Here is a 23,779-nt window from a genome sequence, read left to right as displayed (position 1 = left end):
GACCGAGATGGTTGTATATAGCACCGTTGTCCAAAAAAACAATGTTAAATTATTTAGTTGTATACAACTTCGCAATAAAAAAAAAAAAAAAAGTGGCTTCTCAATATTTAATAGAGTCCATAGTCACCTATCGTTACAAGTTTACCTCCTAAAACAATTAAGAGAAAAAATACGAGTACAACAAATATCGAGTTAAATTGTCATGTTTCCAGATATCCTCCTATTTGTGTTGAATAATGATCAGATTATTCGTTATATCCGGTTTTGAGCAGCTCATGAAATGACTTTCCAAGCATCACTGCGTGCGTATTATTCCGATTGCTCCTCAACCAAGCCACACCGATTTTCTGAACTTATCGGACTTCTGATAATGCTATGACTCTTTAGAAATAGTTGGAAAAATTTCCTCCATGCGAGTATTTTCAACCTGTCAAACAAATTATTAGTCTTCATGAATGTTGAGATACTTGAGAAGAAAAAGAGTGACTGGACAGTAAAAAAAATCATCTGGACTCTCTTATACAGAAGAGATGCCATACAAATTAAAAATACCAACGGACTTACAAGAGTCTAATACCCGAATGCCTCAACCCACAATACAAGTACATTTTCCAACACAAGTCTCAAATTATGTTCAGCTTGAAATATAAAATTGAAAATAAGTCAGCCACCAAGTCCTCCGTGAAAGATGGTGGAACACTGCTGATTATCTTGTTAACATCACTAAGAAAGTCACATTCCACCTTTCTATGTTTGGTTTTCTCGCAGAATTTAGGACTATTGACTACTACCGATGCATATAGCCACCTTCTTGTCACCATGCAAGGAAATAGGAATTTAACATTGTATGCTCCTTTTGGTCAATAAAGCCTTCATCACTTCACAAACTATATGAGCCGTTACCCTGTACTCTGCTCCTGTGCTGGAACTTGAAACCAAATTCCGATTTTTACTGATCACTGGTTTCCACCAACATGCATAGAGTATAGGATGTATATTTTCTATATGCTTCATCACTTGCATAGCCAGAGTTTGCATTGATTCAACATTCCAATGTCTGTTATTTCTATACAACAAGCCTTTTGCGACACATTTTTTCATATAAGCAAATAACCTCAAGGCAAAACCCTGATACAAAACCTTCAGCCTTTGTATAAATTGATTTGCAATTCCAGTAACAAATAACATATCATGTCTGGTGATACTAAAACATACAAGTTTGTTGACAAGTCCACAATTTGATGTTTCCTCAAATGTTTCTCCATATTATGAAGAAATCAGAGTGTACTTCATATGAATGCTCTCAGGCTTACATCCCAGTAGTCCTGTCTTTTGTAAAAGGTCAAGTACATACTTCCTTATGGATAGAACAACTTCGGATTTACTGTGAACTCTATTTGAAGAAGGTATCTAAGTCATCCCATGTCTACGGTCGCAAACTGTTGCAAATATTCTGACTTCTTCTAAACCAGCAATATACCATCAGTTAAAAGAAAATAATCACAAACAACTAGTATCACCGCTCCATGCGAACTACGACGAACAAACATAGAGTGGTTTGGATGGTATGCAAAAACCAACAGTCATAACACCGATGAATTTGTCAAACTATGCAAGGTCTTCGTTTCAGACATAAATAGCTTTCTCAAGTTCGTTGACCATCTCTTCCGGAGCACATATCCTGGAGGTAATTCCATGCACACATTGCAATATGAGAAGGAATTATTGACATCTAGTTGAAGTAAGGGTCATTCCTTATCCACACCAATAAGGAGGAAGTGTACAACACAAAATCCCGAATTTGTTATCATTCAAGTTTTTTTTTTTATAAGAACTAGAATATTATTAATAATGTGAAATGATTTTGAATACAAACAGTGAACCAGTTGGCAGAGATTGAAAAACTAAACACTTATGTGTCCAAGTGGAGACCCTAAGCTTTATCTTGTCCCAAAGTTCTTCCACAGGTTCTTCAATAATCGTTATCATTCAAGTTGATACCAAATTTTTGTTAACAAGACAACAGATTTGTATAGGGATTGGAGCTTAGCTTTGAGCTAGATTTACTTGAACCTCTTTTGAGGATTAGTGGTTCACTGGTCCACAATTTGTACTTTAATTATTTTAATTATTAATAATATTTATGTTTCTGATCAAAAAATAAAATAAAATAAAAAAGATATTCTTTCCACCTCCCTAGCACTCAGCTAGTCCCACTACCAAGAACGAAAATGACAGAATGTTAACTGCCTTCTTTTTTTTTTTTATTGCATTTTGTTCTCCTCACTACCTGGGCGTTCTTAACTTTTCTAGGATAAACTTATTTAATTATGGGCCTGGTACTCTCCTCAAAGCTCAATCTCTTTTCGTTCGTAACACCTGCCTTATCTAATTCTTGGATCATTATCCTAAATAACATGATAACAACGAAATTTGAACTGATGGTCAAACCTCATCTGTGAATATAGAACAATTTGAATAATACAAAACCATTTCTTGGCTCCAGGATAATTTGGATAACACCGATATGTGCTAAATTTCGAACATGCAGTCTAGTATATCAAACTAAATTAAGACATGCTAGATACCTTAGGGCCAAATTTCTTTTTGGCATCCATATTCTTCCTAAGGCGAAACCATACGAGACCCCAACCGTTTTCTAAACTACCATATCTAGCTGGATCTATTCTCTTTTTTAATATATCTAACATATATATTATATTATATTTATATTTATATTTATATTATACTACATTATATTATATTATATTTTATATATTTTATTACATATAAATATAAATATTACCCTTCATTTTTTTACCTTATTACCCCACCATTAATTAATCATATTGTGTGTTAATTAATATCTTATTGACATCAAACAAATATCTCTTCTTTATTATGTATAAAATATTAATAAACATATATCCTGTATTTTTTTTACATATAAATATATTGTGCATTTACTTTTTTTACCCTTCATTTTCTATCTTATTACCCCCACCATTAATTAATCATATTGTGTGTTAATTAATATTTTATCAATGTTCTAAAAAGCGATAAGCGGTAGGCGGGCAGCGACCCACCGCCTAGGCCCCGAAAATAATGTTCTAAAAAGCGATAAGCGGTAGGCGGGCAGCGACCCACCGCCTAGCCCCTAGGCGGTTTTTTTTAAAACCTAAATAATAAATAACTTAAAATATTCATGAGTTTTACTATAAAATATAATTTTTATGTCTTATGTTTTTCATAATTTTTATGCCTTTATGTATTTCAGTTTTTGTACGAAAATCTTATAAAATTTCAATAATAATAACAACAACAACAGCATAAATATTAATAGATATCAAGTCTTCATATATAATATGAGATTTAATTTTTTGCTTGACTTTGTTTTCTGCGCTTCTTCTTGCTTTCTGTGTTTATTTCTCGATTCGCGTCTCTCTTTAGTTTTTTATTTTTAATTTTTTTTAATAAAAAATAGTAACCGCCTAGGCGGTGATTAGGCGGACAACGCCTAGAGACATAGTCTAGCAAGAAAGCGAGGCGGTGGACACCCGTCAACCAACTCTCCTATATTGTCAAAAATCCTACTATTCCTCTACAACCAAACCTACCAGCAAATGCCATTAAACACCGCCGTCCAACAAGTTCTACCCCTCTTACCAAGGTCATGTCCAAGATCAGCATGAAATAAGTCCTTCGTTGACCTTGGAGTTACCCATACTAGACCCAACACCTCCGGCGCTATGAACCAAAGACGTCTAGTGAAAGGGCAATGAATAAAAAATGTGGTCCTGGATCTCCTCTTGCTGACACAACACGCACCAACTCGGGAGAGAACAAGTATTCGCCACCTCTTTTGCATCATCTCACAAATCGATAGTTACCCCGGACTGCAGTCCACGAAAAAACTTGAACCTTTGATGTGATGGGCGCTTTCCAAATGACATGTAAAAGAGAGAAATAAGAAAAACCATTGGGTCTATTCTTGTGCAACTTCTTATCAGCCTTCACCTTCGAATCTCGATTATCCATTAGATACATAATTTTTTTCAGAATCTAAACATTTATTGCAAGATTGAATAAAATTCCACCCCTTTATGGTATGTAGCACCGAAAAAGTTACCCATAACCTAGGAATATATTTTAATTAGGAAAAAAATTGAACTACAAAGACTCGGGGCTAATAGAAAGTTTGAAGACATAATACATTTTTCAAACCACGGAATATGATGTGATTCATTTACCATAGGCTCCAACTGATCATTACCTTTTTTCATGCAAGATGCTGGGTTAATTTTATTTATTCACTTATATAATGATATATAACTCAGGGGTCAGAATGAGCAATCTACAAAAAGATTATACCTCACAAGCCAAAATATGCAACTTCTTGACGTAAAGCTTTCATATCGTTGGTCGTGTTACAGTGGACGAACCCCGTCCCACAGGGATAATGTTATGGAGGCCCTCTACCAATTCTTCCTCCACAATGGAATCTGAAAAAGAGGTTTATTTAAGAACTTGGATAAAGTAGATCACAAATTCTTAAAGGTTTCGTCTCATATCACAATATTACACTTCACCTGTGGCATCTTCCCCAGCCTGAGATCCAGAAATCCCAATGCAAGAGTACAGGTAATTGTCATCTATCTTCAACTGCTCATATGCTACATATACATCTTCAACAGTAGCAGCATCATATAGTGAAGTGAGATCCTTGATGCAAGATATATCCTGGAAAACAGTATAAAATTGGATTAACTTAGAAGGGGAAAAAACTTGGAATTGCTAGAAAGACAGAAAGTTTTATGTTGGGGAAGGTAGCAAGTACTGCAATTAATTTCCTATGAATTGTACCTTCATTGGAACGGATGTCGACTGCAAGTGAGCCATCAATCCTAACCAATAAGCATTTGACTTGATTTCAGCTTCATGCCGCATTAGCAGAGTCCGTCTTGCCTGTAAATGAAAAGTAGTTAAAAGTCTTAAAGAAGCGGAAAACAACCATCCATTTGGAATAATGTGCACTGTCGACACACACACAGGGAGCACAAAGCCTAGAGGATTTTCTTCCTCCAAATAATCAGGGTCAAAGGTGAAGTACATAGGCGTATGGGAGTGAAATTATGCAGTTTACCAGTGTTTATAGGCAGTTTCAAAGTGCCTTCGGTAACCATAAACATCCAATCCTTTATATTTTAACACTGCAAACCAAGTGGAAGAAGGCTCATTTTAAAAATTCCTTCGAAGAAAACTTTGGAACAAATTTTTCCAATGGAGGATATATCCATTTTTCAGCTGATATGGGAAAAAATACCATTACATATAATATATGCTTTAGTTTAACAATCCTTGGAACTAAATGGACAAGTCTTGAGTTCAGGGCTGTTAAAATCCAGGATCGACACTTGCTAATAAACAATTTCAATTGTCATCATAAGGTTCACTCGCAATTGGTAGCAAGTAGTCTTATATATATATATATATATAGTTTTACTATGCTGCCCACCTATCATGCCCACCAATCATGCCCACCAACGATGTGACACTATTATATAGGCATGGTGGTGGGCAGCATAATAAAACTCTCTCTCTATATATATATATAGGAAACGAAATTATATTATATAATAACCAGCTATTAATTACAAAAAGCAGACAAGATATCTGCACACGAAGCACCTAAAGCTCAAAACATATAAACAATATATAACACTCCAATCCCTAGTTAAATCTGGTAGTAAGTACTCATGATCTCCCAAAAAAAATGACAGAGAGAACGGAAACGCCATCTATTGTCAGTAAATCACGAAAAAATAAATGGTTTTTATTCCAGAAAAGGAACATACATGGAAATATACTGAGTTGGCCAACTAGCACTGTAGCACCACAAGGGCGTTCAAACATAAATCCAGTGAGAATACTAATAATAACACTTGGTTGATGCATTTGCTTTACTACCAGGGATCTGGAAGATAAAATAATATATTTTCATTGACCCTGGGCTCAACATGCGCAAGGATGACAACAATTTCGACCTTATGTTAAAGCATAAATATTATTGTTCGGCCACTTCCTACAAACTCTACTCAAAATTGGAGAAAGTGATCATGGTACTAGTGTGAGGGAGTCATAGGTTCAAAACTCCTGTTGCGCAAATCCTTATATAATTCATTAGGTTGCCCGTATTTGTTGCCCAATACCAAATCATCAAGCACATTTACAACTTCGATGTTGATTTCAAGAATATTGCCCTGGTTTACAGCTTATGCATGAGGCAGCATGCTAAAGTATAAATAGTGTTACTGTTGAGGCACCTCCCACAAGATTGAGCTCCAAGAACAATTAGTTACAAATAAAAACAAATACAACTTACAGTTCAAAACAAGGCAAACGTCTAATATATCCATAGGCATCAAGTGTATGGTAGCACCAACAGTGACAAAATCAGCAAAATTACTAAACAAATCTCAACTATTGAAAAGTAAAAGATAGAAAATTGTAAGAATCAAGTCATGATCATTTTAAGAAGTAACTCACTCTATCCAATTCCCTTGGGGCAATTTGGTTGCTGTGCAGACCTCTGAGGACACTTTTGCAAGCATCAACAGCTTTATGTACCTGTGTTTGTTGTTAAGTTGTTTAAAAAAAAGATAGAAAGGCAATTCCAGCGGACATGCAAAATCTGTGGGTGATTATACAGAAGAAATATGCACCTTTCCAGGGGTTGATGTCACAGATATCACATACCACCCAAGCTTCAATCGATCAAATAGGTTTAATTCAAATGACACATCATATGTCAATCCAAGAGAATCCCTGACGGTTGTAAAGAGCCTGAAAACACAGAAAATTACCAATAGCAACAATAGTTCACACTCAACTGCAACCATGACTAATTAACATGAGAATTGAACCTTAGCCTCGTATTTAAGTATATTCTTAACGAAAACATGACTAATGCCCTTTTGGCATTGGCATTATGGTGCCATTAAAATTACCTCGAATTTATAACCTCAGCCAAAAGTCCCAATGTAACAGCAAAAAATAATGGGTGATCCCGCAGTTTCCCTTGCACACCTTTTTCAGCGTTCTCGGACCCTCCAGATTGTTGATCAAAATTTACATGTTCTGGAAAACAAACCATAAGTGAATTATGGTGTATGCCTTATGATAAATCAAGATTCAGTTATCATGGAACAGTTAAAAACTTTAGAAAACTACCATAGCACGGTGCTGCACAAGTGTAAATATCTAGTATGAGAAGAGTTATCGATTTTTTTTTTAAAAAAAAGAAAGATATCGGCGTAGTTCCCAATTTATCATTAGCACTTTTCACAACCAAACAAGAAAGTTTTTTAGTATCAAAAAGGCAATTTTAAAAACCAACTAATCCTATTAATTCTTTTCTAAAGCAAATCATCTTTTCCGCAGGTATAGAAATGTAATAGACCCCCAGGTTTTCGGTATAGCAGAGATGGTTATTGTCACAGAATTGAAGGGCATTAGCCAAGCTCAAAATATGCAGTAGCGTGAATTTTTTTCCTTTACAGAACAGGTGAACATGGAGAGACATGTATAAAAAAAAATGGAGAGGACAAGCTCTCGCAGTTGATTTTTCAAAATGGAAACAAATGGATGAGAATATGCTTTATGTTAGAAGGTGAATCCATGTCAAAAAAGGGTTGGCTAGATTGTGTTCATGCACAAGCATCCACAAACAAGAAAGTAAAACTAGAAACTAGAATCACCAAAATACAGATTGCATTGGACGACTCATGCCGAAACAGATGCCTTGGATGATGCCCATGTCACTGCTATACATGAATGGGGAACACATACAGTCATTGTGCAACCAAAGAACTCACCAAATGTAGCAGAATTGCTAAGTGAATCTCGCAGATTCTTTCCATCGAAAGTTAAACCCCATCGATTCGGCGCAGGGCCTGCAATGTATGCACATGCTCGCTCATCTGTGTCCTTCAAAAACACCTGAGAAGAATGTGCTAATAAAACTCCCAGGACAGGCACAAACCACAACATCATTGAGGAGAAAATTCTCGATTTGACCAACAAAAATTAGAAGATTGGATACCAAATGACAATAAATACTGGAAAAACAAATATATTAAAATAATTATAAAGAAAAAAGCGTGAGAGAAGACAACGAACAAAGGCATACTTAGTTCCGCCAATATGCAAAGGCAAATGTCTCAACGGTTCAACTCTCCCATTTCTCTCTAATATCGATAACATTCATTCATAAGGTGAATTACGCAGGTGGGAATATGAAAAGAAGGAAATTTTCAACAATAAGAGTTGTCACAATGCTGAATAGCATAGATGCGACGCTATAATTAGAAAATACTTAATCTTAACATTCTCCCTCAGGTTAAACATCAAGACGTAACTTGATATGTTCAACTTGGATTCAGAAACAAAGGGCTCAACAAATGCCAGCCACAATGCTTCTTCAACTGACAGAAGAAGATAATAGTCAATGATCAGAATGGACAATGCCATCCCATATGGAGGAAACAGGGACAAACACACAATGACCATGTACTTTCGGGAAAAATACACACACACACAATGACCATGTTCTTTCGAAGATAAACACACACACACACACACACACACACACACTGACCATGCGCATTTTTGTAGGATGCGGTCTAGGAAATCTACATGAAAGTTAGCGAGAGATAGGGAACTCAAAGTCTTGCTATCACTAGTGGAAGTAAAAACAAAGCTTACCCTTAACCTACTCCATAACACAAATAACATAAATCATTTAGCAAATAAATTAGAGACAACAGAACAATGAATGACAGAGAGATTGTAAACATGTCATTATATTATATCAATATAAATTTAATACTCAAAAATCCATGCTGTTATAAAGTCATGTCCATACTTGTTGATGCTGCCAATCTGAGGTGTGTGGCCGGAATATGATTGGGTTGTAGTGTTGTGCTCTCTCAAGACCTTTTCTTTCTTTTACTGTACCTAGATACTCCAAAATACAAGACTCGATATCCTCTTCTGTGAAGTCTCCAACAATACTCACCTAACAAACAAACAAGAAGTCAAATTCGACAAGATGATTGTCACATCAGTGTTCTAGATTTCAAAATGAAATGCAACTCAATTTATTAAATTAACAAAGGAAGATACAAAGATGCACACCTCCATATTGTCACAAACAAATTGATTCATCACTGCATCTTTCACTCGTGCAAGTGTTAATTGTTGTAATGAATTTGGTGTAGGCTCAACAAAACGTTCATCTCCATTCAGCATAGCGAGCATGAGCTTGTGGGCAGTAGAGCGCTCTAAGCTTTTAGGAATAGAGCGGTAATAAGATAGATATAACTGCTTTGCTCTATCAAATGCATCCTCCAGCCAAACATTATGCTGCAAAAAAATGAAGTTCTCTCAAACTCAGGAAAAGACAGATGAATGTTCATAGATTGATCAACTGTCAGTCTATGAATCCAACTTGACAGCAATAGGAATAAATCTGTAATCATCTTCGGGGAAAAAGATGTCCACATTATTTTGAGCACAATTTTTGCTCCTGGTTTCAATTTACAGCAGCATCTCCTTGTTCAAAGGCAAAGGCGTACAAAAACCATCTTGTACACACTAAGGAAGCTGCAAAATACAGATCCTCCCCCCCTGACGTTCAAAAAACAGCTCAACAACCTCACTTGAATCCCCTAACGGAGGTTTTTATAATGGTTTGTTTTTAGGGAGGAGGATGTCAGAAAAGGAAATTGGAGTGATCAAAGGTGACTAAAAGGTAATTACCTCGCAGCCGACTAGTCAAATTAATACAAGAGAGTATGTCATCTACACGTAAATGATTTCAATCAATATTCATATATCACAGAACTTCAAGATTACCTCAAGTACCATATGCAGTAACTGGAAAGCAGCACGCATCCCACCATCTCTTAAAGTAAAACGGAACTCCATGCATATAAATTCCTCAGTTGACTCCAGAGAGCAATTGATCAGGTGGTTCACGCAGAAAAGTTCTACCTGGAAATAGATATCGTATATCAAATTACTTACAGTAAATATAACCATGAGGAGGAACAAATATTGAATATGTAGCAAAATAAAACATGATAAAAAGTGGCAAAAACCTAAAATCAGATACATAGGAAAAGTACTTCACAAGCTAATAGAGAATATGAATAAAATATTACGTCTGTTATCTGTTTTCCAATGTGACAGTAACACATTGTGAAAAACATCATTAGAGATGCATAAAAACTCACAAGGGAAATCAGAGTATAGATTTCAAAAAGGGAAAAATATAAATTCAATGGTACCTGTTCACGTGAAAAATTGCCCACACGACCACCCTCACTTAGTGTACGGACACCTACAATAACAGCTCCTTTTGCTTCAGAACTTTCAGCTGCTCGTCCACCACCAACTATGAGGCGCATGACACCACTGTTAGCTTCGTTTTTGGATACCTGGTAGCACAACCACAAGAATCATATGCAAGTGTCATGAAGAAAATGGTAACTGGTCCTACAAGTATAGATATGTTTGTTCGGAAAATAGATATAGAGCAGGAAAATAACTTGAGACTACAGCACATGTGACATGACCAGCGTCAATGGGAAGTAAGAGTGGAGACTACAGCTTAAGATCAGTATCAACATTTTTCTCCACTGCTATAGATTAGGAAATATGACAAAGTATTTCACCAAATGCATTTATAGGACCAAATGAAGAGAAAGGTGAAGGCCTAGAACAGCATATGGATTGGACTTCATGAGAGTTTAAGAACAACATAGGGTCATTGCATCTTTAATTTCAAATTGACATGAAAGACAACTGCTTCACAGGTAGAAGCACGTTCTAATTTTCACCATAAGAGAAAATGAAACATATCCAGAAATTTGGCTCAAACTGCTCAGTCCAAATAAAGTTGTGACTCGAAGTGGCCAAAAAAGTAGGATTAGCAACACCATAAAGCAAGCGATTTTCATACTCAGACCTTTACGCTTTGGTAAAACAAGATAGATGGACCTAGGTGTTTCAAAATATAAATCAGATACATTTACATCAGCAAACCAGTCCAAGGACCATATGCTGGGGGAAGAACACCTTTAATAATAATTTATCCAAGTAACTGTTTTCTGAACACCCTTGAAAGACAGCAACATCAACATCAACATCAACATCAACATCAACATCCACCATGTTAAAATAACAATAAGAACAAAATCTTCTGGAAAATTCAAACGAACATCCAATTGATTCACCTTGTAATTTATAGGAATTCCATTCGAAAGACGCCGCTGGACTATTCCTGTTTCCTCATCATATACCTTTGACACCTTTTCTTGGTCAACAGGAATGAAGGATGGATGCCGCAGAAACCTTAATTCCTGCAACTGTTCTGCTGATATCAGTTCTTTTGGAATCTCAAGCTGCAAAAGTGAGAACAAAGCCTCAGGTTAGTAATCAATTTAAGACACAATTGGGGGGAAAAAGTTCTCTTCAAATTATTCAACATAACAAATTGTTAAGGAACAGGAGTGGTGATAATAAAGAACTCAGAAAAGAGGCAAGAACTCAGATGAACATAAGCTCTTGTTTTTAAAGCAGAAGCTTTTTTAAATCTATTAAAATACAAAATAATTTATTTCTTGAAAGCAGACAATCCACCCTTGCTCATAAAGTTCACACCCTCGTTACAGAGCAAAAGTAACAAGTATATGACTGTTAAGAATAAAAACCTCTGGCTCAGCCTCTATGGGTTCCTTCAAACCAGCTTCTATAGCAGCCACAATCTCTTCTGGAGTTAACTTGAATTCAGTCTCCCCGCTTCCATCAATATGCACTTTCTTTGGAACACAAGCAACAATTGCAGCTGGGAGTGGTGCAGATGGTTTGCCATAATCGGAGATGAATTCCAACACCTTCGCACCAATGGAATTAACCTAACACACAAACAAGGGTCAAGAAAAACATCAGTAGTGCTATGAAAATATTGGCAGCATAACCAAATGAGTTTCATTTTTTTTTTTATAAGAAACATATTATATTCATTACTATAAAACGATGTACAATACGCGGGCAAGTGATCTGCTATCGCCGCGAAGGCATTCATGATCCTATCTTTCATGAACCTATCCCTATCAACAAAATGCAAACGCCCAGTCTCGTAATAAATCCGAGATGGACACATTCTGAAAATGTACATGAGATCCTATCCACGCAACAGACGCCGTGAACGACCACCCTCCAAAAGATTATCCATTTCTCGCCCAAAAGATGTCCGAGATCTATAGTAAATAAGTCTTGGGTTGATCTCGGAGCCGCCCAAACCAGCCTCATCTCTGTCAAGGCCCGTGCCCAAAGCCCACTCGCGAAAGTACAATGAATTAACATATGATCTTGTGTTTCCCTCTCTTCCGACACAGCACAGACAAATTGGGGCATAGAGCACAAGTAGGCCACCTTTTTTGCATCATATCCGAGGTCGGCACCTTGCCCAACACTGCGGTCCAAGAGAAAACTTGAACCTTTGTAACCGGAGCCTTCCAAATGGCATTGAATAATGAAAAAGCGGGGAAAACGGTACTCAGAAAGAAGGACTCGAAGAAAGACTTGACTGAAAAGACACATGAAGAATCCCCATCCCACACTCTTAAGTCGTCCACCCCTTCAACCAATCTCACCCTATCTAAAACACCTATCAAAGCATTTAGCTCATCTAATTCATCATCCATCAGAACCCTTCTAAGATGCAAATCCGATGAAAGAGAGGATGAATGATTTTCAAAGGAGACAAAAAAAGAGAGAGGTAAATTATGAACCGACGAAATATGATATAAAGATGGGAACAAATCCCGAAAAGAAGAATCCCCCCACCACCTATCTTCCCAAAACCTGACATTTGTTCCCCCTTTAACCACTATCCTCACTAATTGGTGAAAAAACAAGTAAGATCGAAAAACAAATTTCCATAGACATCTGAATGTGACATTCTTCGCTAACCCCGCATCCCATCCGTTCTCTTGTAACCCGTATTTACTCAATATGACTCTTTTCCACACCGGTTCATCCTCAACATAAAACCTCCACCACCATTTTCCCAACAAAGCCCTATTCCTCAAACAAATATTCCCAATGCCCAGCCCCCCCTCTCTCTTTGGGCTTGCAGACCTGCTCCCAAGCAACCAAGTGACAATATCGGTCGCCATCAGCCCCATCCCAAAGGAAATCCCTCATTGTCTTCTCCATCGCCTCCACTATGCCCTTGGGTACCCGGAATAAAGACATGAAGTACATCAGCTCGCATTCAGAACTGCAGCGATCAAGGTTAACCGCCCCTCTTTTGACAAAAACGTCTTCTTCCAACTAGCGAACTTCTTGGATAGCTTAGTTAACACAGGTTCCCAAAATGATGCTTGTAATGGATTCCCTCCCAACGGAACCCCCAAATATTTGCCAATTCTCCCTGCTGCACCCAATCTGTCGTGATAACTCTTCCACTACTTCCTCTTCACAATTGATGCCTAACAGGGCACTCTTCTCCAAGTTTATTCTTAAACCTGACATGTCGCAAAAAGCTCTGACCACTTCTACCATAAACCGAAGATGACCCTCGTCTTTAACAAAAAAAAAAGAGTGTCGTCCGTGGATTGAATATGAGATATTTCTACCTTTTCTCTGCCCACCTCCAATCCCCGTATGAGATCCCTACATTTAGCCTTATCAATCAATCTCCCCAACACATCAACCACCAAATTAAACAGGAACGGTGATAACGGATCCCCTTGTCTGAGCCCTTTCTTACCTCTAAATTTACCCCTAGGCCTCCCATTGATCATAACCGAGAATGAGACACTCGAGACACATCCTTTGATCCATCTTCTCCATCTGTTTCCAAACCCCTTCTTCATTAAGACGTAATCCAGAAAGTTCCAATCCACATTGTCGTATGCTTTTTCGAAATCAACCTTGAGAGCCCAACCCTTCTGTTTCTTCCCCCTCCCCTCCTTTACTATCTCGTTCGCAATAAGACAACAATCAAGAATTTGTCGTCCATCTACGAAAGCATTCTGAGACTCTGCTATTGTGCAAGACAGACATTTCTTTAGCCGAGCAGAAAGAACCTTGGCTATTATCTTGTATAGACTGGTAGTGAGACTGATAGGCCTAAAATCTTTCACCTTTATGGACTCTTGCTTCTTCGGTATTAGACAAATGTAAGTCTCATTCGAGATGCCGTTGATAACACCCCCTTCAAAGAATTCATTAAACACCCTCAACAAGTCTCCTTTGACAATATCCCAGCACCCCTGATAAAATGCCATTGTAACCGAAAAGTTTTTGAACTCCGCATTCTTCGAAATCTGAAAGAAAACCGTGAATTTTATCTTGTCCCGGCGATCACCAACCGTTTCTCTCCAACAAAACCAACCAACAAATACAGTGCACTAATGTGTTATAGGAGATCGCCGACATGTCTGCACTCGGGTGAAAAAGATACTAAAATTGGAAAAAGAAATTGCAAATTGGCAGAATTAAGATCCTGAATTGACCAACAAGGAGACCAAAAATGATAGATATGCAAGTTAGAAGACCAAAAATACAATCTCTCCCATAAATTTTAGAAGAAACATATTTGTATGTGCGAGTCTTTTGGCACTTGCAAACACTATTTTGTTCTATCTTTTATAAGAAACGAGATCATATTATATATATAGAAATTTTCAGCTGTCCAACCAATGATGCCCAACTCGTCCCCGACCACTAAAACCTGGTACCGTGTTTTAGTGATGCGAAAAAAAAAAAACAAGCGGTCGGGGACGAGTTGGGCAGGAATGGTTGGGCAGCTAGTCCCCGACCATTAAAACCCGGTACCGGGTTTTAGTTGTTTTTTTTTTTAATTTTCGCATAACTAAAACACGGCATCGGGTTTTAGTGGTCGGGGACGAGTTGGGCATCATTAGTTGGGCAGCTGAAATTTATATATATATATATATATATATATATATATATATAAAGAACAAATGATAATTACAAACAAGGGATAAGGAATCCGCAAATGAAATCTTTGGATTCATAAAAAATGGGATTTGGAATTGGAATTAGATTTCAAATCCATAGAATTGAAATTCCATTTTAGTGTTTGGGAAAAATTTAAATATAATCGTGAAAAATGATGTTATAGATTTTGAATAAATAGTATTTTGTAAAATTTTTAAAAAAGACTTGAAATTTATGAGTAAGTTTTATATATTTAATGATTTTATTGTTTTTAAAACTCAAATCCCATGAAATCCGACTAATTTTGTAAGTATTTCGTTCAGTTAAATGAAATCTCATTAAATCGCACCAAATTACAATCTCGTTTTCAAATCCATTTTGCCAAACGCTCAAACAGTATTTGCAATTCCAAATCCCATCAAATCCCCTCCAAATCCATTCCACCAAACGCAGTGTTAGTACCCAATAAATATCAACAAAATATAACACTCCAATCTCTGACTAAATCTAGAATTGAGAACATAGCAAACTCTTTATGATTCCTAATCCACGTAGAGGCCTTCAGTTTGATCTTTTCCCAACACATAACTCTCGATTCCGCATTATTTTCAAAAATTCTCTTGTTCCTCTCCAGCCAAACATGCCAGCAAATACAATCACCACAGTCCAAAGTAGTCTCCCACTCCTACCAATTTCGCGCCCTAGATCTCCCGCAAATAAATCATTTGTTGACCTGGGAGTTACCCACAAGAAACCCAACTCCGCCAGAGCCCTATACCAAAGGTCACTGGTGAAAGGACAATGAATGAATATGTGGTCCGGAGTCTCCACCTCCTGCCGACAAAGCACACACCAACTTGGACTTAGAGAACAGGAGGGGCAATGCTTTTGCAAAGTCTCACAGGTTGGAAGCTTTCCTTGCACTGGGTTAAAAAACTTGAACCTTCGATGGGATAGGCATTTTCCAAATGACACGAAACAAAGGAAACGAAGAGAAATCCCTACTAGGGAAAGAAGACACATAGAAAGATTTAACTAAAAAAAGACCCGAAGAATCCCCCACCCACTTCCTAAAATCCGAAGCCCCTACATCCAACCTAACCTCTCTAAGGATTCTAAGAAAAAACTTAACTCACCCACTTCCACATCCGTCAAAACCCGCTTAAAATGAAAATTCCAAGAGACAACCGAATCTAGGGATTGAATTTCCAACTGAGCAAAACGAGAAATCGGAGAATTATGTGGAAGATAGAAGGATAAAGATTCTTGAAAGCGGAATCCCCCCACCACTTGTCTTCCCAAATCTTAAAATGTTACCCCCTTTGAGCACTGCTCTCACCGAATGGATCAAAACTGGGTAAACCCTGGAGATACACTTCCAAGGGCTTCTAAATTTGAACCAGCCCCGCATCACATCCATTATCCTGCATCCCATACTTACTAGCAATAACTTTTCTCCACAATGCCTCTCTCTCCTGTGAAAATCTCCACCACCACTTTCCTAGAAGAACCTTATTCTTTAAACCAATATTCCCAATACCCAGACCACCTTTTACAGACACTATTTTGTTCTCAACCTGAGATGGAAAGATTGTATGCTAAAGATGGGTAAGTTCTTTGGTGACACATTAGCCAAAATGGTAAAGAGCCACCAATCAGAGGAAAGGAAGCACACTAGGACGTTGAGAATTACCTCCTCAAGGGTTACAGTACCAGCAATTGCAACCAAACTCTCATGTCCTTGTCTTTGATCCATTACAGTATGACCAAGGGCATCACTTTCCATAATAAAATCTAAGTTATCTACTGATGATACATTGTCAATCATCGCAGCCAACTGTTCGCTGTCTTTTAATAAAGCATCTAGATAACGGGCCAATTCGCCATTTGTAACGCCAAACTCTTTAAGCCTTCTAACCTGAAATGCAAGATATGGAAACATAACCATATGAATAATATCATATAAAATTAAAGCCAAACCAACAGACAACAATACATACTTTTATTGACATCTTAACACAATTTTCGGCCATAGCCTACTCAAAAAATTTTATGCAAAGTGGAAGTAGGGTAAAGAGGACAATGTGGCGTATCTTCACTTGGATTAATGGACTTATTATATATAAAACAAACATACCTCCTGCACAGCAACTTTGATTGCATTTTGCCAATTTTGAGGTTCCGCGGTCACCGTTAGAGTGGTAACGGTACAACCTTCTCTACCAGAATCACTATGGTCCAACTCCACTGAGGTAAATGGGGGGTTTGAACTCTGGAAACCACATCAAATAAGCAATTAAAGCTTAAAATATCACCAAAACCATGTTAACTACACCAACTATTATTTGGAAAAAGAATGTTAATAACAGAAGTTCATAGACCCAAAAGCCAAGCACATTTAGGCATGGCTGCATTCTCCTATTTTATATTATGGCAAACCAAATATAGATTCACAGAATATAGTGCAGAGGGTAAAAAACTAAAAATAGCATAAACATTAATGATAAGCCATCGAGCCAGAGGGAATAAAAATCATTTACTTATTTGGGTAGCTTCAGCTTTGCTTCTTTGCAAAACTACAGTCAAGTTGGCTTTGCATTGTCTCTATAGTTTCGATCCCTAACTCGCTAGCAACAGATCACAATTTATGGATTATAAGAAATGCAAAACAGCGTAATGGCAGTTAATTAGTAACTTCTGGACATTGAAACAGGGAAAGATTAAGAATATTCTTACTCATTCTGGCCTTTAGCTGTAATGCGAGAATAAATGGGAAAGAATGGTTAACTAGAACATTTATAGTGAAGGCATCAAGTTGGCACTTTTGTTTCTCATTCTGTGTTTAGTTTTTCTTAATGATAGTAAAAGTAAATGCCATAATTTCAAAGCAAGCATCAAATAGGTTGTCACACCAACTCGGAGAAGATGAAGTACGGCCTCTATCTTACAGTATAAATCAGTTAGACGTGGACCTGGAGTTACTCTTTATCACCAATCAAACAAAGAGAAAAGTTATATAAATCAGTTAGACGTGGACCTAGAGCTGAGTTTACTCTTTATCACTAATCAAACAAAGAGGAAAATTATTTAACCTTGTATCGTGTATTAATACGGAAATGCAAAGCTGAAAGAAAGATCCTCTTCATCAACACATTCCTCAAGTCACCATATGTACGGGCCTTGCTGACAGGGATCTGTAGTTATGAATAAAAAAAGTGATAAAAGTTTAAGGGCAAAAAAAGTTAAAACGTGATAGACTGGGTCACAACACAACACTCGCATGTAATTGAAATGTTGAAATCTGTCACAGATTTTAACATACAAGAAAGTAGAAACTGAAACTGTTCTGAATTTTATTTTTATTTTTTGGTGCGGGCTAATACAAATAGATTTCAAGCGAATCATGAGTATCTCATCATCCAAGTGAATAAGCAACCAAAAATCCAGAAATGTTTGGGGGCTTTCCATGTAATAGCATCCAAACACCGCTCGCAATTTCTCATCCACATCATTTGCTTTAATGGAAAGTGGCGATAAATGAGTAATTGTATTTCCATTTATTGGCATGAAGCTATAATATGGCAAAAGAACACAACACGAATATAGACCATCATTGCTTTATTTTTCATCCCTATTAAGGTGTGTCATCTGACTTGGAAATTATGTTCAAAATATGATGCAAATTTGGAAAAGAATGAAAGGTTGTTTTTCAATTTCTTTATCAAGCCCACCCTGCAAGACAAAGATGAGAGGAGAACAAAAGAAAACAACAAAAAGAAAGGGAAAAAGTCTTCAAGGGAATTTTTAATAAAACAATATGTGAAGGAAAAGTATTAGTAGAACAATGAAGGAATGAAGGAAAAAAAGGTCATTGGAAACAAATAATTAACCAAATCAAGTGTTGTCACCTTGCAAAACATATTAATTGAGAAGTTCTGAAGCAATTCATGCTGAAATATATGAGGCAGCTTTGCATCTGTGTAGATTCCAGGAATGGACCAATTATGTTGAACAGGAGGGCGAATGGCATGTCTTTCCTTTTTAAAAATTTTAGACTGTTCGTTGGGAGAAGACCTTTCATGAGACAAACCACTGGCCAATCCAATGGGAAGCTTAGGAACAAGAAAACTGGCCATTGCACCAAAGGCAGTTGGTGTAGGTGCAGCACCCACCTCACTTTCAGTTCCAGTTTGTCCAAAAACTTCCTGAAAAAGACCTGACAATCAGCTAAAAGGCTAAACGTACAAGAAGGGTAACTCAAATTCAAAAGCATAAACTGCAGAGTAAATTAAATGTTGACGTACTTCGATGTGGTCAACTGTCTTTGAAATGTCATCAATGTCTCCAACAATGTATAATGTGGCATTTCCAGGAAAGTACCACCGCTCATGAAATTTTCTGATTTTGTCTGCATCCCATTTCTTAATCTGCTCTTCTAGTCCAATAGGAAATCTTTTACTCAACTTGTTCTCAGAATGCAAGTATTGCAACAACTACGCCAGCAAAACCAAGGAAGAACATTTTGAGGAGCAAATACATACAAATGAAAAGAAAAAAATATGGTAAAAGATGGCTAGCTAAAATATATAAAATCTATGCACACCCATCTCTTGTAGTGGTTACCTGGCAATCAACGCGGTACTCTATGGTATTCATCATTTGTAGTTCAGATAAAATTGCCCGTCTTTCTTTTTCGACTCGAGAAGCCAAAAATTTTGGGTGAAAAGCTATCTACGCCAAATATATCAGCAGTTCAAACTCATGTGGCATCAAATGGGAAAAATCATATTTATAGTACAAGCAAGTGGAAAAACTCAAAGACCTCACTTGAAACCTACGTCCTAATATGATTAATGAAAATGCCGATCAATTCAACAAACAAAGAAAACAAATAGAAAGCATACCTCGTTTAGAGCATCCAGAACAACAGGCATCAAATCACCTTCAGAGTCCTAGAGATCAAATCTTCCACTATGGTAAGGATATAAAATTGGCAAAAAAAGGACAAAAAAGTAGAAGTGAAAAACATCTATTAGAATTTATGTTTGGAAAGTTTGTCGCAGCTATCTATATGATAACTGGTCTGTCAAAAAATTTCTGGAGTTCCAATCATCCATGATGAACGGTTTCTTCACCATGTTCTGAGCAATTTGTTACATATGGAAAACCAAAATTTTATGCCCCTTGATTTGTACCTCCACTTTGTCTCCATTTGATTTACACATATCGTAACATTTAATGACAGAGATTGAGTAAACAAATCATACAGAGCAAAATGATGTCTACAAACGTCGATTTCAGCAAGGAGAGCATAAAACTTGACAAACCTTTGAACTAGTTGGTGAATGGATGTGAAAAACAGTATGATGAAAATCAGTGTACGCATTAGATCTTGCCCCAGTTCCAAGAAGTTTTTCACGTTTCTTACTTCCAAGAAATGCAACATGTTCAATCATGTGAGCAATTCCTTGCTCATCATCTTCCTCATCAATTGATCCGACATGAACTTCCATGTGCGCCTCAAACCTATAGTCCAAAAGTGTTTAGTGTCGCACCATGAGAGCATGAGAGCAACAAGAGCATTTTCTTGACATTGTAACATTGAGTTGCCTGGCATTGAAAATGATGAATTTTTCCTTCTTTCACAACTCAGATTCATGTACCAAAGCATTGCATGTTTTATTAACGTTTTATATCTTTCCTTGTCGATTTTGCAACTCAAACTTGTGCCAAAACAATAATGTTTTACTAGCATTTTGGATTTTTCCTTCTTTGTAAAAACGCGATGTTTAGCAAAACCAAAGCAGCTCAAAATTCATATTCACTTGTATCCAGAAAAGAGAAGACAAATTAGCTTTTTATTTTTCTTAATCAAAGTCATTGCAAATAAGCCTCCCATGTCCTTGTTCAAACATCTGTATTTATGTCGATGCCCCGTTACTTTAGAAGAATGGTGCAATCCCTTATCCCCACAAAACACCAACTCAAGTCCAAGTATCTACAAACAACTAAAGTCGAGAACCCATTTAAAATGGTTGCAATTGTTAACAGTGTAGATAAACCAAGACCAAGGGCGTCGCCAATGGTTCATTGTTGTCTTTTCAAAATAGCATGCAAAACCTCTCTTCGACATATATGGAAAAACATTTGATAAGACTCCTCATACTACATAATGTGCTGGTATAGCCTACCCATTGAAAAAGTATGCCTCCCATAAAGGAATTTCCTACTTTGACCACAATCTATAACTTAGCATTATATGTATGCTGTGGAGGGTAGAGCAGCTGTTTTGGAAAAAGGATTAGCGTCAAAAGCATTGAGTTCTCTAGTGCTAAATTTTCGCTATGATGCTATCTAATCATACATTTTCCACTCGGCCAGGTTAAAATCTTGTTTAAAGGTGTCAGCCAATTCTCACCCTCAAATTTGTAATCATATTTCCTCAAAGCAACATTAGAAGTCGTGTATGCTATACCAACAACGGTTGCACAAATGTCAATCTGTCAATTCTATGTCTTCAGTCTTACATTTAGCAAACTTGATTTCTGTCTTTTCCCTCATATCCTAATGCTAAGAGTTCATATCAAGCAATCTGTCCAGTAAGCGACTCAGAAGCTTTTGTAAAGATCTGGACTAGTGTTCCTCACTCACCCCATCATTGTCATCTTTGTTATCATATTCGGAACTTGAGGGATAGAGGCTTTACAGTCAAAACAACATAAAAAGGGAAACAAAATAAATTAATGAATAACAAACAGACTTAGTAATGAACAGAATGGATGAAACGTAAATAATAATCAAGAATTGGCCAATATCCAAAATTTAGTTTGAAGTCTATGAAGAATCCATTCTGCATCTCATCTGGTCAAATGCATGAGGCAACATGGTCTGATGTTGAATAAAAGGGACTGAAGAAATTCTTAAATAGCAGTGAGAGAATTCATTTTTCATGAGTTCGTCAAAATTAAATAACATCATTTCACAATCTAATTTGGTTGTCAAAGGGGCTGGCTGCTACTGAAGAGGAATACCTATTGGGAGGGACTTTGTTTGGCAAAATGAGGTACCGGAGACCATTTTTCAGTTGTCCTCGGTGCAATTTCGGGTGGGATGGAAGCTCAAGACGCAAAAATTGTTCATATTCTCTTCTCTCTGCTTCTGGATCTAATGCATCCAAACTCTGTCTTTCAGTAACACCATCGGGCCATGTTGTACTTGCTGCATGTGGCTCGTTGGGGCCTACGGTGGCACATGAAACATGAAGACCAACCTGACACGATAAATGAGAGAGAACTCAATATAATATGGCATACTGTAAAATAAAATGATGACAGTTGTTGAAATAATCAGACTTAATATACAAAAATTTATTGCTTTAGTGACTGCTACAAGAGCATAATATATGATTAGCAAGAAACATAACTACCGTGAAAATCTCCTCACAGCTAAGATGACAAGAACAGAATTATAACAGAGGCGAGCATTACAATTTCACAAGAATGTGGGAGGCCACGGTGGGTGGTAAACTAATTGGTGAAGTACAAGAGTAGGTCAACATAGACTCACTAATCACTAACATTCAGAGTACTGCAAAAGGGACAGACGAGATTACCACAAAGTGGATGGTTTCTTACTTCATCTTTGTTTGGTTTGAGCTTTGACAAATGAAAAGTTGACTTGTCCGCAAAGAATCCAGAGGTGAAACCCTTGATACCAATTTGCTTTCTTTTGAAACAATGGAAGCAGGATACTCGCTGATTTTCATGATTGATCTCATGATGATATATTTTCGATGTATTCTGCATCAAAGGGCAACAGAAAGTGGCATATTAAGTTGAATTTCAGCTAGCAAAAGAGAGAAAGGCATCAAGAAACACAGAAAAACCAGACACGATTGCAAGTCATCCACACAGCTAAAGCTAATACAAATACTGGGAAAAAAATTCGTTTCACTCCCTATGCATCAAGAATTAACACAAATCAAACTCCGCATACCAACCACCAATTTTAGAGGGAGCAAAGAAAAGGAAAAAGTTGTGAACTTTATTAAAGCAGTTGAAACAATAGAACAAACCTTACTGTTGAGAAGATATGCGCGGCTGCAGCGATGTCTATTCGAGTGGCGCCAAGCAACCGGTTTATTTAATTGAGTCCGATTGAGCTGAGTTTTATTTGGAGTGAAATTGCGATTATCTTTGCCATAGCAATTGCCTGCATAAATAGGAGCTAAAATTGGTTTCGTATTGAACAAAACTGATGAGGCCTGCATAATTTGTGAAAATTCGAGTCAATCAAAATCCCCAAATCGATAGGATGTGTAGAATAATTGAGGGTTTTGGAGAGATGGGAGAAGAGTACAATGAAGTTGGGGGATTTTATGTAAATCGTCCGTTTTAACGGTTAAGTTCGATAAATATCCGACTGCGTAATACGGAGGCGGCGGTGTACGTGGTGGCGATTTGGCCAAGTTGGCTTGGCCCAAATTGAATAATATATAATAATAATAATAATAATAATAATAATAATAATAATAATAATAATTAATAATAATAAAAATAATAATAAATATAAATATATAGTGGCAAGAATAATTGGTTGAAAACTAGCGCTTTCCATTTTCAAACAAATTTTGTGTAGAAACAAAGATCAAAACAAAGATCCCGAGAGACTCAACCTACTATAATTAGAGCTGTTAGACGAACAACTCATTGCGGGGTGGGCTGGACCATTAAAAAAACTCACT

The 23,779-nt window shown here is 37.0% G+C and overlaps 1 protein-coding gene across 1 annotated transcript; it reads right to left on the bottom strand.

The window, feature by feature from the left end:
- LOC140882601 (stromal processing peptidase, chloroplastic) lies at window positions 1-23,453 on the bottom strand. The gene is made up of 25 exons (XM_073288692.1): window positions 23,111-23,453; window positions 22,671-22,835; window positions 22,068-22,306; window positions 20,364-20,562; window positions 19,941-19,988; window positions 19,660-19,767; window positions 19,341-19,529; window positions 18,945-19,241; window positions 18,129-18,230; window positions 17,174-17,308; window positions 16,730-16,954; window positions 11,775-11,978; window positions 11,298-11,465; window positions 10,350-10,499; window positions 9,916-10,053; window positions 9,196-9,423; window positions 8,924-9,076; window positions 7,875-7,998; window positions 7,008-7,137; window positions 6,723-6,843; window positions 6,547-6,627; window positions 4,864-4,965; window positions 4,590-4,740; window positions 4,372-4,502; window positions 1-427 (listed from the first exon to the last, which is right to left on the bottom strand). The coding sequence occupies exons 1-24, from the start codon at window positions 23,303-23,305 to the stop codon at window positions 4,411-4,413; spliced, it is 3,744 nt and encodes a 1,247-aa protein (XP_073144793.1). The 5' UTR covers window positions 23,306-23,453; the 3' UTR covers window positions 1-427; window positions 4,372-4,410.
- Between the last annotated feature and the right edge of the window lie 326 nt (window positions 23,454-23,779).

Source organism: Henckelia pumila, chromosome 2 (genome assembly GCF_033568475.1).
Source record: "Henckelia pumila isolate YLH828 chromosome 2, ASM3356847v2, whole genome shotgun sequence".
NCBI lineage: Eukaryota > Viridiplantae > Streptophyta > Magnoliopsida > Lamiales > Gesneriaceae > Henckelia > Henckelia pumila.
This window is presented reverse-complemented; position numbering and strand designations above follow the sequence as displayed.

What these genes read in the sequence shown, in the direction of transcription:
- LOC140882601 (XM_073288692.1), bottom strand. Translation starts at nt 23,305, where the DNA reads ATGCAGGCCTCATCAGTTTTGTTCAATACGAAACCAATTTTAGCTCCT. An exon ending in GTATTAATACACGATACAAG is followed by an intron (nt 17,309 to 18,128) that starts GTTAAATAATTT and finishes TGTGGTTTCCAG; the next exon opens with AGTTCAAACCCCCCATTTAC. An exon ending in GGCTGGGGAAGATGCCACAG is followed by an intron (nt 4,503 to 4,589) that starts GTGAAGTGTAAT and finishes CCTCTTTTTCAG; the next exon opens with ATTCCATTGTGGAGGAAGAA.